Source organism: Pseudopipra pipra, chromosome 7 (assembly GCF_036250125.1).
Source record: "Pseudopipra pipra isolate bDixPip1 chromosome 7, bDixPip1.hap1, whole genome shotgun sequence".
In the NCBI taxonomy this organism is placed as follows: Eukaryota; Metazoa; Chordata; class Aves; order Passeriformes; family Pipridae; genus Pseudopipra; species Pseudopipra pipra.
This window is the reverse complement of record NC_087555.1, coordinates 26,306,726-26,321,603: the sequence shown is the minus strand read 5'-3', so window position 1 is coordinate 26,321,603 and position 14,878 is coordinate 26,306,726. Positions and strand designations below refer to the sequence as shown.

At 43.3% G+C, this 14,878-nt stretch overlaps 1 protein-coding gene across 1 annotated transcript in view; it reads left to right on the top strand.

Moving 5' to 3' along the window:
• The first annotated feature begins 4,568 nt into the window (after nucleotides 1-4,568).
• Nucleotides 4,569-14,878, top strand: part of CNTNAP5 (contactin associated protein family member 5) — a 289,197-nt gene continuing 278,887 nt past the window's right edge. The window contains exon 1 of the mRNA XM_064661315.1: nucleotides 4,569-4,945. Within this exon, the coding sequence (XP_064517385.1) occupies nucleotides 4,870-4,945 (76 nt within the window). The 5' untranslated portion in view covers nucleotides 4,569-4,869. The remainder of the gene's footprint in view (nucleotides 4,946-14,878) is intronic.

Below are 14,878 nucleotides of genomic sequence, written 5' to 3'. Positions count from 1 at the left end.
GATGGTGTCCTCTGTGACTGTCCTGCACCGCAAGACACAATGTCACTGGAATAACCCCAGGGAGGAATGTGTCTTATATAAGATCTGTTGAAGTCCCTAGGTAATTTGCAGCCATAGCATTTGTACTATTATTTACTCAGGTTATTGATCTTTTAAGTCCGGTAGTTGTATCTGGCCGTGACAGACACAAGCGTCTTTATAGGCAGACAAGATAATGTAATGAAAGCCATAATACCAGCAGACAGTGGTAAAATAATGTGGGGAAAGGTGAGGGGGAGGAAGGGGTGATTTTAGTTCTTTGTCTTCCAATAATCACTGCACAGCTTGACATCTGATTTCTTTTACCTAATCTCAGCATGCATCTCAAAAATGCTACTGGCCATCAGATTATCCCAGCAGATCATTAAATTTTCCTATCCTCTGGACTTAGGTATGCTGTGGAACTATCCAAGGATAATGAGCATCCTGCTGTTGCACTCACCTGGTTGGGGTCGATGCATTTTATGAAAGCTCCCCACATATTCTCTTTAATGAGGGAGTCCTTTCTATTTATAGGGGAATATTCTAAGGGGAAAAGGAATAATATGACCTTTAGGGGGTTTTTATGCAACCTTTAGGTTTTTTGATGAGAAACATATTCTTCAGATAAATTCCTAGTTATCAACAGGAACATGTGAACAGCAATATGTGATCCAAAAGCCATGTACAATTAAGTTTGTTTATATGTAATGCTATTCTCCTTCCATGAATGCTATACAGTTGGGGTCAGAGATAAAGCTTGCAGCTGCAATTACCCAAACAGCTGGATTGATTGAATTCATGGGCTAAATCATTACTGCTTCTAGTGGCAAACTCAACATGGGATATAGCAGCACTAATGTTGTTTACTAACTCGAGGAAAGAAAACAAGTTTATCTGATCACAGATAAACTTACCTCCTCAGATAAACATTTAAATAAAAAACCTGTATCCTTCAAAAATGCATACCCTTAGTTCCCTGATGGCAGCTCTTCCTTATGTGTTAGTGTCCTTCCATTGCTCTCCTATTCATATTCTCTCATCTAATTCCCACAAATGGTTCCTTCTGCTCAAATAACAAGGCTCCAGATTGGTAGAATAGACTTGGGTAGTACACTGGGGCTGAAAACTTAAATGCTCAATTTCAGAAATTTGTGGCTTGCATTGTAAAGTAAGTAAGATTGTGATAGGACCAGCTACTGGTGTAATGCTGCTTATCTTCCTCTTCCCATCACACAGATCATGTACTAAGATTGCCCTGAGCAGCATTAACATGGGTACTCAGCTGCCATCCGCGGTGGAGGGGAGAGTAACTTAATGCCCATGTTAGGCTTTCTCACCCAGAGCTAATGCAGCCATTTCAGTACAGTCCCCGATGACCTAATCACAATCTGTACTGACTCTGAAATTATAAAGGTGCTCATATGATCACTGTGACTGCAGATTCTGAATGGGTGCAAGACGTTAGGATATTTCTCCTCCCTCAGCATGAATGAGATTAGGTTCTGGTGTGTTCCCTTTGTTTAAGAAATGCGGAGTGAACATCGAGTGACTGGCAAAAGGCTATAAATTAAATTTTTCAAAGAAGAGGCAGGAATCGAAGGGAAAGATCTCAGACCTGTTAAGGTCAGCTTTGCTTTCATGGAGGCAGAGAAAATGTGCTACAGTGAATGTGAGAGTTAGAAAAGAGTTATTGCTGAGTTAAAAAGGACTAATAACTATATGTGTAACAAAGCCTCCACTCATGGGCAAGGCTTTGAAACACCTTCAGTGGTAACCATCGCCATAATTTTGAATTAAGTCCAGATACACTAAAACTAAATCAACAACTGAGTTTTCCCAAAATCCACGGTACTCAGATCTATGGTTGATGATGAGCCACAGTTTTTGTCTGAACAGCTTTAATAGTAATTAATAAATTTACTCTAATAAAAATCTTGCTGGCAAAAAGCCCTTAAAGATGACATTATTTACATAATTTCCTGCAACAAACAGCTGCATAGCCCTCCACTCCGGTCGTAACTTCTCAGTTGTAGCACTCCTGCACCCAAACATTCGCAAATCTTAAGGCACCTTCTGGCATTTATGATACAAAGGAGATTATGGAAGAGGTCCATTTCACAAGGGTGATTTGAAAACCAGTGGTATAACTGGGGTCCAGATCCTGCTGTCAGATCCATATTGGTGACCACTGGGATGCATTGCAGAATGGGACTCATATTTACTGATAGCTTTTAATTAGTCTGCATAATTCATTTCCACATCTGTTTTCCTATAAACACACCACTAATTAGTTCAGTGAGTCAGGCAAAAAGTGTACCAATGTGCCAGATAGTTTAAAGAGACACTGAAAACATTTGAAACACAGTCCATTTAATTTTAATTATTTTTTTAAAAGGAAAGCATGAAACACTGCTACCCATTTTTAATCCCCTTCTTTTGAATTCCTCTGCTAATTTCAGAATGCATAGTTGCAAAATTGTGAATGTGTCAAAGATGTGTGTTTCCAGAGAAAATCCACTCTGGCTTAAGACTTCTGGTATATTCTACTGCTTAGCTTTACTGAAGTGGGTAGCTCTGGAAGCACTGCTAGAACTTCTAAAGCTTGATCACTCACCTGAAAAAGCCAAGTTAATAACAGAATTTTCTCAGTACTCCAGCCTCCTGGCCTAATACAAGTTTTAGTTTCTGGGCCAGCGTCTCATATAAGATTGGTATAGAGAAGAATGAGATGTTTTTGACTAGGATAAGAAAATATGAATGGGAGAACCTTTGTCTCCCCATCCACTGAGGGAAATGAGCAGATCTCCCTACCTTCAAAAAATGAGCCTTACAGACACAATGTTGTGTGTGCCCTTACACAAACCTCTCTTGGCTGATTCATTCAATACCTCGATCAGAACCTGTGTAAGGGAAAGAAGACACCTCATGTAGGTGCGTTAGCCTTGGACTGACTGCTACCCCTAGTTTCCAGAATCTCATTGTGCTCAGACATGGGTGTGGAGCTATGTGTCAGGTCTTTGCATGAGCAAAGATGAAACCTTGGTTTGTGCAGATGTGTTTGAAGTAAAAAAATAAACACTTGTAGAGCTTATTAGGCTTTTAAGTTCCTCCTAAGTCTTAGTTTTGTCTGACTAATTCCTTTATTGACTCCAGCTGAAAGCCTCGGTACTAGGCAGCTATCCTTCCTGTTTAACCTTGTGTCACTTGTGTCACTTGCAACAACAGAAAGTGAAATAATTAGGTCAAATTTTGAATGTGGACTTTTGCTTTCCAAGCTGACTACTCGTTTAGAGCTAAGATGTCCCCCTGACACCTCTCTGATACAGTTAGTGCCTAATAGCTAAGTACGATGGCTTTCCTCCACTCTGCTTACTTTTTAAAATGAGGCTTACAGCATGCCAGCAATTTAAACTTCTGCTGTCCATTGTAAAGTCAGGATGGCTTTGGTGAAGTTTATTTCTTCTGATTATTCTTTGCCACTGTGAGGGATTATGGCTGAGGACCAGCGGCTTTCCCTCCACAAAGACTTGATCCAAACACACTCTCCTTGCAGATTACAGCGGAATCGCTAATGCAATTTTGGCCTGACTTTGATGCAGTACTCTATTGATGTGGGGTGACGCCGCAACAAAGCAGCAAGGTTAGACCTCAACAGTGATTAAGCTGGAGTCCCTGAGCGGAGGTGTGTCTCCCCCCGCCCATACGGCTGCGGGGAGGTGCGGAGAGGTGAGAAGCAGCGTAGGGCGCGGGGCCGGCTCCGAGCGCTCCGGCCGCCGACGCGCAGCCTGTCAGGGGTAGGGCAGGATGTTTGTTCAGCTCTGGTTTCGTGTACGCCCCTCGGGAAGATAATCCCGTTCAGCTGCTGAGCAGTCGGGTAATCAATCAGTCAATCACTCATGAAATCTGGTTTTGGCAAGCGTCATCCTCGCTAGCCGGGAGGTGGGTGCAGACCAGGGTCTGGTCTGCTACCTCGGGGCCCGCCTTCCTCTTTGGGCCGAGGGCACTAACGGGAGCTCCCCCCGACTCTGCTGGGACCACCTCCGCTCGCCTTCCGGGAGGGCTAGGCAGGGAGACTCTGAACCAGCCGCGATAAAAGAGTGAATAGAGCATCAGTACGAGATCGTCCCCGCTCTCTGGGCGTAATGCTGAGCCGCGGGAGCGGGGCTGGGTCTCTTCGGACTGTGTCGGCACTGTATATGCCAGGATATACATGTATATTTTATGTATGTGCATATAACATATGCATTCACAAACGGACAAACATCTGAGCCGGGGGATCTTTAAAACGTTCCAGCCACAGCGGTACCCAAAGGAGGGGGGAGAGGAAAAATAAAAAGACGGGGGAAGGGAAAAAAAAGAAGATTTTAATTGGTTTTTTCTTTCTTTTTTTTTTTTTTTTTTTTCCCAGGCTTCTGACTTACTCCGTGACTCTGATGCTTATCAACAACGCGTGAAGATTGCAGTAAGGATCCTCCCTGGAAGGCGAGGAGGAGTGACTTGCAGGGGGCTGGGAGGAGGTGGAGTGCAGCGCGGCTCTCGCCTATAAGGAGGTGCCCAGCGCTCGGCTGTCGCTTCCCACCCAGCCGCCGCTCGCAAGGTGAATCGCCGCGGCGGCAGCCGGGGCAGGGAGCTCGGCTCAGGCGCTGCCGCCCGCGTCCGGAGCGGCTCCTCCAAGGGCCGCGGAGGAGGATCCCTCGGCCTCCCCCGGCTTCCCTTCACCCGGAGTGTTTGGATGCTGTATGGAGTAAATGAGCGGTGGGAGAGAGAGAGCACAGAGGCTGAGGGGCGCTCGGAGATCGGGACCAGGGGAGACAGGCGAGCGGCTGGCTTCCCCCTGCGGGGCTGAACATGGATTCCCGAGCTCTCGGGGGCTTCACTTTGCTGCTCTTCAGCTTATGGCACCTGGGATTAACTGCAACAAATTGTGAGTAGTGGGAGTGCAAGGAGTTGCCTGAGGTTGGGGCGGGGAGGGGGAGGAAGGGATGGGGGAAAACTCTGGAAAAGAGGGTTATTGCACCATGACCTCTAAGAAACTTAGCTTGGCTCTGCTTTGCTGATGGAGCTCAGAAATGCAAAGTTGGTGCCAGACGGAGGGATTGCTCTCCACCGTCCTGCCGGTGTGGACGTGGGAGTAACCGGGAGCCGCTTGAACCTGCGAGGAGCTGCTCGTGGGTTTTCCCGCACTGTTTGCTGTCCTTCCGCTGGCCGCGTCTTTTTGCGGCCAGTGTGGCCGCCGTTCACCCTGCCTCGGCTGCGGGCTACTGTCCGGGACGGAGCGGGGGCTGGAGTCGCACCTCTGCCTGGAGGGTCGGGTCGGTCCTTCTCTTAAGGCCTGCGATTTCGCGGGAGCAGTCTGGCTCCAGCCTGGCAGAGCAGCGCCGGTGGCACCGAGCGTCTTCCCCTGGCCCCGCGGTGCCGTCTGTTCTCCCGGGCGCTCCCCACAGGCACGGCTGGGTCCCGAGGTGTGCCCCAGCATATTCTGCGTGGGAAATCGCTTCTCGCTCCCTCTTCCTCGGGAGAGCGCCTCGTAAGTTTGCCCATGTATCGCTGCCGGCCCTGCGGGGGTCGCTCCCCGCAGGCAGGAGCATCCCTCGCCGCCGGGCTTTGCGGTGCCGCGGCGGCTCTACGGGCGCTTGGGTGAGCGCGGTGTACCCGGGTGCCTGTGGTGCTGGCGGGTCCTGGAGCCCAGAGGAGAAGGAGGGGGTGCTCCGTGACCTGCGCCCCCGGGGATGTCCGGGGGGAATGCCACCGGGGGCGAGAGGGGGCTCCCGGAGCGCGGCCCCCCCTTGGCCGCGGCCCGTCGGGCGGAGCGGGGCGGGGGCCCCGGCGGGCGCGGCGGGCGCGAGAGGGCGCTGTTGCCCCGCCGGCGGCGCGGGGCCGCCCCGTCCTGGTGGCCCCGGCCCGGGGTGAGCCCCGCGGGCAGCGCCGGCCTCCCATCCATCCAACCTGCCATCCCCTCTCCTGCCACTCCCAACGCTGACCGGTTTTGGGGCTTTGGGCTTTCTTTTTTTTTTTTTTTTTTTTTTTCCCCTCCCTTCCCTCCCTGTCTTTTTTAAATTCTCAGTCAATTAAATTATGGTTAATATGTTTTAATAACGTTCGTGAATACTAAACGGCAGGCGATTTGAGGCTGAGGCTTGCTGCTCGTTACTGATGCGGCCATAAAGTTAATTCCTAACACTTAAAAAGAAAGTCTGCATTAATGAGTTTTACTGTTTCACGAGTGACAGTTTAATTTCCCAGTGCCAACAAACATTTCCCTTGAATACACACTGCTTCCTAAATGTTTAGGAGTCAATCTTTTTAAAGCATGATGATCAATGTTTTTATTATACTGTACAGATTTTACTTATTCATTGAGCAATGAATTAGCATGGAATCAGCTGTAAGTGCTTTCCCAGGAGCTGAGTGAAGGAGCCTGTGAATCTGTAATAGCTGCAAGTTCCCTAGAAACCTCGTTAGATTTGCATGTGAAGATCTCTGTGTGCTTGCATGGACCTCAATAATTGCATCCAGTATGAAAATTCATCACCTTATTAAATAAATCATCTCCGTATGGTGGAGCTCAGGGAAGCTGTGCTGTCTTTCTCAGTTTGGGGCCAAGAAAGTTATATATGGGCTAAAATACTGAAGCAGTATCCTGAAGTATATTTAAATAGCTGCATGAAAATGCCATTGCTTTAAAGGGTTACTGAACTTCCAGGTATCCAGTAAACTTTCCAAAAGAAATAACTAAATTCCGTAAATGGGAAGATTCAGCGCAGGCCACTGTCAGGAGCTTCTGTTTGAAAGCCAAAGTGCAATGGCCAAAGGAGTTGCGTTTGGATGCCAATACTGGTATGTTCACAATGGCTTCAACAGGTTTGTTTCTGACAGATTTTGTGAACAAGAAGAGACCTAGGGACAGTATTTACAATGGAAAAGGATTATGAAACTTATTTAGTTTTCTTCCTAGTATCTAGCATGGAATTAGTCTAATTTGGTTTTTTCCTTGCTTCTAAATTAGACAACTCTTAAAAATTATTTTCCTACCACTTATTTAGTTTCTGTAAAATAAAAATCCTGAGTAGGTCAAAATCTTCCCTGCCACTGAGATATTTGATTCCAATTTCCTCTTTGGTAATAGTTTTTAATTAAAGAAAGAATTTATAAAGAAACTGCTTTGAAACACAGCTACTGGCTAGAGGTCAGCAGACGACATTAGAAAGACCGAAATTGCCAAATGCTAATAAAACATAAGAAATTCCTCCCACTTTGCTTTTTGCAATATTTTATTAAATTAGGTAAATAGAGTAGTAATAGGATTTCTCCCCAGGATACTAATTACTAGAAAATTAATAAATAGCCATGTACATAACACTGGAAATGTGTTGCATGCGACATCTGGGGGAACGGAAGCTTCTACATTTATCAGGTAGAAAAGGAGACACAAAGCCTTGCCTGCTATGTGACAAATTAGTTGCCCTTTAGCAGCATATTCTGTGATCTGAAAATGTTAGTAGCTTTAGTAAGTCTAGATTTACAGTTGTTGAGCACTGGTTTTTTTCCATTTTTAAAGTTGGAAGGAGGGAGCAATAATAAAAAAATGAAAAGAGAGAGACATTAATTCATGTTTTTCTCAACCACTTTGCTATATCAGTTCAGGGCTAGTCTGCAGCTGCAGAAAAGAATTGCAGGAGCCATTAGTGACCTTCCACCTGATTTGATGTTGCGTATCTTTAAAATTTTACCTACTGCTATTTTACACCTTATGCCTTTCTCCCCCCTACTTATATTTTTCTTGACTGGTTTTTCACATGTGGCCAGGAAGATATAGCAGATTAAAACACCTCCTGGTGAAGTGGCACCTTCTAACTCCCATTGCAAAAGTTATTCTCAGAAATTATTGCATGTATCTGTTCCAGAACCCAGCCTCTCTTCCTCCCACAGAATCACTAGCATTTATTATTCCACCTCACTAGCACTTTTTAGCTGATCCTGAGGCTTTTAACCCTTTTACTTAAATGCAGTCATAACTGTCAGTCAAAGCAGCAGAAATTCAGTGTGTGGTAGAATCAGACGTCCTATTAAAGTCCTTACTGAAATATATGGTCAATGTGCAGTCTGCTACTCCGCAGTAGATTTAGATGTGGCCTTACAGGATACATCTGTCTTTAATAACTCTGTTCAGTTAAAAGATAGGCAGTGTGTGTTTGTATTTTTATTTATTGTGAAATAGAAAAAAAACCTGAAGAAATTATACATTTTCTTGGACAAGGAAACTTTTTTTAGGCAACAAGGGTGTTCACTCTGATTTTAGCCTTCCTTTGCAGGGATAGTAATTGTACCGGAGTCAGACAAGTGTAAGTGAAAACTTACAGGAGAAAATTTGACTCTGGATACTTGAGGCCATCAAGATCAGGAGGTATATTTGGGATTTGTAACAGCACAAATGAGACCTGTCAGGTCAACTGTGGTAGAGGCACGAGGTCTCTTAAACAGTGACCTTTCTATCTATGTGGTCAGAAATGCTAAGTTTTAAAGAGATCTGCTGAAATAGGTAGAATATTGATCATCTGATCTCAGTTTGTGGCTCATATGCTTGCAGGCTCAGTGAAGAGGATCTGACACATATCTCTGGCTTTTCCTCTGGCTGCAGTACTTAAATATCACATAATGACAGAATATGCCAAGTTAAAAGGGACCCACAAGGGTTACTGAAGTCTGACTCCTAACCCTAGACAGGACCATCCCCAAGAGTCACACCATGTGCCTGAGAGGATTTTCCAAATGTTTCTTGAACTCTGTCAGGCTTGGTGCTGTGACCACTTCCCTGGGGAGCCTGTTCCAGTGTCCAACCACCCTCTGGGTGAAAAGTTTTTCTAATATCCAACCTAAACCTCCCCTGACACAACTTCAGGCCATTCCCTCAGGTCCTGTCACTGGTCACCCCAGAGAAGTGATCAGTGCCTTTCCCTCCTCTTCCTCTCATGAGGAAGTTGTAACTGCAATGAGGTCTCCCCTCGGTCTCCTCCAGGCTGAATAGACCAAGTGCTCTCAGCCGGTCCTCACACGGCTTCCTGTCAAGGCCCTTCACCATCAAATATTCTTTACAAGAGAATAGTATTCAGGCATACTTTCCCCCTGTTAGTTTCATATTGGGAGAAAAACATATACAAGTGTTACTTTTTCATGCCTTCAGATGTATCAATGAAGAAATGGTATAAAATAATGAGATTTCCTGAGAAAGGCTGTGAATGTCTCACTGCTGATCAGAGCATTTCTTGCATGACTGTCACTATCCAGCTTTCAATCAGTTTGACTCAACTAGCACTCCTTGGCTTTGAATCAGTCTAAAAGTTGGTCTTTCCAAGGACTACAATGGTCTTTGGATTCTGCATGCACTAGGCAGATGGCATCACCAGCCCACAGGAATCTATCCAGGGTTATTATCGTGGTATCAAATACATTGTCTGCTTGGACATTTTTCTTTTCTTTTTTTGCTCTTAATTTCATGCAAATGCAGCAGGTTTTTCCTTATAAATTAACAGCAAGAACAAATTGTTTTCAAATGTGCTTGGTACATCTGTACGAAGTATAGACTTCAAGTGGAAAATATGGTGATTGGGTAGAACAACATACTTGTGAAGCTCTCCCAGCACATGGCATGTGCAGACTTCTGCCAGCACTCCAGTCAGTGTAGAACTAGTGATGGTTTTTTAATCACTGTAATCATTCTCTTACCAATGGGAAACTGAGGCAGTGTATATAAGCAAGAGACAAACGTTCAATCAATGTGAGAATCTAAGAATCTAGAATCCTTAGGGGTCAGTTGAGTTGATCCCCCGTGGTGCAGTCATGTCCTGTTCTCTGTTGTTAGTTCATATTCATATTTGCCCTGCTATATGTAGTAGTTTCTAAATCCATAGATTACTCCTCATTTCCTCTTCCCCTCCTTCTCCTTTCTCTGCTGCTATTTGAAGAAAGTGGAGTTTGGATAGCTGAATACTGAACTGAATAAGAATCTGAAGGCAGTGGGAGCATGGGGTAGCATTTATTTATTTTTAGCCCCCAAAATGGATTTTTGATAAATGTGACAGGTTTCAGCTTGCTTGGCAAACTTGAATTACTGTTTTACCAACCCTCCCCTATCCTCTTGAAGAGACAAGAATGAGAGAAACAGAGAACTGCAGGTGTATCTGCCAGCATCACATGTGACAGGCTCTCTCTTTATATCTGCTTCCCCTTGGTGTACCCGCCCCCGGAGTTCTACCAAGCATTGCAGGGAGTGGGCTGTCTAAGTAGGGCACCAGGTAACCTACTGTGCTTTTTTTTTCCTTTTCTTTTTTTTTTCTTTTCTTTTTTTTCTTCTTTTAAATAAAGGACTCTGCTAGGTGTTTTTCCACCCCCAGAATTAGGGGAATGATACTCTGGTCCCATAGCATTCACTTTTTCAGACTAATGCTGTCTTACTGATACAAGGGCCACGTTTGCACCATGTCTCACTGGACACATCTCTTCTGGGTCTAATGTGAGAAGGAAAGAATAATGCAAAAGAGAAACAAACTGGTCGGTCTGCATGAACATTTTCCTTCTGCTATCAGTAAAGTGTCTTTAAGAGACATGAACTGTTTCTTTTTCCTTCTTCACTAAGCTCCCTCCACTCAAACCAATAAAGAAGGGAAGAGAATAATCCTGACGTAGTAAAGGTTTAAAATCACAGGCAATTCTTGGAGGCTTTGAAGGCATCACTTGGTAAAGTAGGAAACATCAGCAGACCTATTAGCACATCTCTGTAAAGTTAGAGGGAAATGAGAATTTATTTTTTTTTTGGTATGCAGTGCTGTGCTGATATCATTGATAATTAATTTACTTGTATTAATCTTGTCTCTGAATTTTTTAATTGCCCTGTGCAGGTTCTCTTGGGCTGTTAATGCCATTCGTTCCCTAGATCAGTGCAACTGATGATGTTTTAAATAACGAAAACAATTCAATATTAGAATCTAGAGAGGGGGAAAAATGCCAAAACATTGATTTATTTATTTTTAATTATCTGCTCTGTTAAGCAGTTAAAAAAAATTAGTAGTTCCTAGTGTGGTGATCTAACTGTCCTGAATAAATATATTTAGATATAAGCAGAAAGTATCTAAGATTTTAACAGGTATTTTCTCCAAAAATAAAAGAAAGTAACTTAGTAAAAGAGAGAGCATGAAGTCATTTGCAAATGTCAAGAAGGATTTTGCTTTATCTGTATTCCAGGAGGGGAAACCCATTTTTCTGGCTGTGTTTTGTCTTTGCATGATTCTAGCTTTTTCTCTACATTCTTGCAGATGTATTCTGGAATTTGGATAGCTTGGTCCATTTCCTACAGAACTTTGTGCCCAGATATTATCAACACAGGTTCCGAATAAAGCCGTGGAAGTCTATATGAACCTACTTATTTACGATATTAAATGGGTATTAGAGTACTGGTTGGTTCACTTATTATATTGTATTTTATAACCTGTGAATTAAAACCTTTAGAATTGGGGTTTTTTGAATGTACAGTTTTAGTACTTAAACTGAAAATAAGGTACAGAGCTCAGAGACAAAGTGGCCTTCTAGGTAATGGTAAGTTTTGTTTTACCCAGTGGTGCTCTACCGTAATAAAGACCTCACCAGTGTTCAACCTCACAGTCTGTAGTGCAACCCAAGAGGTCTCAACCTGTATAGTCATTGAATAACCCCAATTACTACAAGTGTGCTACAGACATGACAAGAAGATGTGATGTGTTCATGGACATCTGTGATAAAAAGGTTTCTTTCTTCTATGACACAAGTTGCCTGTGGAAATAGTTTTGGAAGAGAGATGCTTGTTCTACTTCTTTTCAGACACTGTAAATGAATTTGGAGACTGTTTCTTGGTTGAGACTAAGGCTTTAGTGTTAGAAAGAAATGCCAAGAAATGATTCACATGGCAAAAGCAGACCCTTAGTCTCCTTCTGTATCAGTGGCAGTATACCATTTGCCCTCATTTTGCACGTGTCAAATCAGAGAGGAGTCTGGCTTGGAATCACACCCTTGTATGGTGCTGTTCTGCAGGTGGGAGGAAACTTCTAGTGAACTAGGGTGAAAATGTCTTTTTTAAGTGAACTAGAAGATTTTTCCCTCAGTTTGAGTCTAATAGAAACAGGCTTTGGATAACAGCAGCTCAACAACTTCTGTTTTGTCAGGAATGGAGATGACTTAAGTAAATAGATTTAAAGTAGCATTCAACATCATCACTGGGATTCAAGATGTGCAGGTTGTGTCAACTCCAGAATTGTGTTGATGTGCTTGTCTTGGGCTGGGAAAGTCCAGATTCCTGACCATAGAGGCTGGCTTATCAATGAGATGGAAGTAGATGCTGGAGGTTTGCTGGGAAGAGTCTCTGTGACTCCCTCCTGTCGTAGTTAACATCAAACACATTATACCAGTGATTAGCTAATAAAATGCCATCACCATGTCCATGCTGGACAACACAACTATGAATCTGAGGTTAAGGAGTATTCTTAATGAGCATCACTGTTATATAAATTCCTAGGAGCAATAACAAGGAAAAGCTAACTTTGTAATTACTCGGTGAATACCATTCAAGACTATAAAAGGTTTTTAGTAGCTGGTATTAATGTACTCTTTTCCAAGCTGTTAATTGCCTGGGATCTGTGATATCTTTGACATAAAGAGCATAGAGTTGCAGTGGGACGCACTACATTCCGTTCAGCTTGGTACTTAGGAATACTCAAAAGATATTCAGTAACAACCACAGCAGTGGAAGCTGCAAAGAACAACTGGTGTCATTCTGAGGGACGCTTCCCTTTTGACATGAGTAATTAGGGTTCAGCACAGAGCTCCAGCACATGAAACGGAATGGTGTTCAATGCTAACCACTGTGGCACTGCAGCAATTGGACTGGGAAGGAAACAAATGTGTTTTCATTCTCTCTTTTATTGTGTGTATTGAGAAAGATTGAGTGTTGACCCTTAGGAATTCTGGAGCATAAATTTTTCTTCTAAAACTATTCAGTGCACTGTGTTGCCAATATAGTAGTAAATAATAATAATAATTTTCAAATGGGTAGAATCCTCTCTTTGTTCCCAGCTGGGCAATAACGGGTTGATAAATGCAGTACTGCCTGGATAAAAATTGGCTTGTTCCATTTACTGCTCTAAATGGTGAAGCATTGTTCCTCGATGACAATGGTTCTTCACTGATGACAGCTCGTCAGCACTCCAGGAACAGATAAATACCTTGTGATCTATTGCACCAGTGACATATCTGTAGTCATTCCCATATTAGTTCAGTGATGTCTTTATGTTTTGGCCTCAATTGCCCCCACTTCTGATGTAGATACTGAGCAATTGCTCTCTATCCTCCTTCTAGGTCATAAAAGCAACCTACTGAGCATTAATATACAATTTTCTTCCTTCCCTCCATGCAAATGTATCACTGGAACAGCAGGGGGAAAAGCACGTTTTAACTGGAGAATATGTATTTTGTCTGTAAAATTATACATAAGAAATGGAGCAGGAGATGGAGTTTGGGATGCGTAGGCAAAAAGGGGTGGTCACAAACAATGTTCTTCCAGTTGCCCATTACTAGTGGCAGCTTCCTAATGCACTCTATGAGGAGGTCTCTGAATTAATGGTCCGAGTGTGTCATGAGTGAACAGTTAGGAGTAACACATTCATTTGTAGTAATCAGGATTGATTTATGAATAGGAGAAAAGGGACTAAATAAGTTATGAAAATGCATGTTGTAGATTTTATTTCTCCCCCCCCCGATGAATAATTCATCCTCTTCTAGTATCCGTGAAAACAAAAACATTGTGCACATAAGAACCCATTAAAACAGTTAATCCCCCAAATGGCTGAACATGGAGAAAATCAGCTTTTATTTTAAAAGGTAGATTTACTCAAATCTTCTCTAATTTGATTTGCCAGTGGGGTATAATTTAAGTCAAACAAGTTGGCAGCATTAGTTGCTATATGAAGGTCTAAATATTTAATAGATTTTGATAAATGTCTGCCCCACAGGATAACGAGCTAAGGAGCACTCAGTCTCCACAGTGCAGAGGGTAAGCTAAACCCAACAGAAATGGGAAGCAGAATGGAGAGGGAGCTTCTGTTCACAGGATATGGTCCTCCAAAACTGGCCTTGGGAGAACTTGTATTGCACCTGCTATTCTGCCTCCTGCAGAGACAGCCTCAATAAGTAGTGACAGTGCCTTTTTAGTCACTGTAAGGCTACATGATCTCTACATGGCTGTGAAAATGCCTGTAGTGAGACTTTTTTAGTCAGAGTTCATTCTCTGGGATGTGCAGGATGCTGTTTATTCAGATAATACTGGTGGGCGTCTACCCATCTCCTCCCGGATGGACATGTCAGTGGGAAGGGGAGCATCAGTGCCTCTAAAGAGACTGATGCTCCAGAGGAGCTAAGGTGTTTTGTGTAAAGCTACAAAGGAAATCTCCAAAAAAATAGAATATGAACTTGGGTCTGTTGCATTCTAGGTGGGCACATTACCCTTTGACTGCCCTACCCTAGGTGCAACTGCTATGTGGACATGAAACAGCATCAGAGAGAACAGTGGCACTGGATTTCTACCTAACTGCCCCCAAAAATTCAGAGGGGTTGGTTTGTGTTGTTTTATTATTTTTTAATTTTGTAGAAAACTAGGTTGCATTTTAATTTTAGAGGAAGGACCTCCTTCAGCAACCCTGAGGAAGATTAAACAGCTATGGCATTTTTCACAGAGACTGTTTGTTTGGAAAAGAAAATGAAAATTTGATGAATTTCAATCAGATGTAGCTTGCAGCATTCAAATATTTATAGATTATCAAATTCTCTTTTCCCAGCT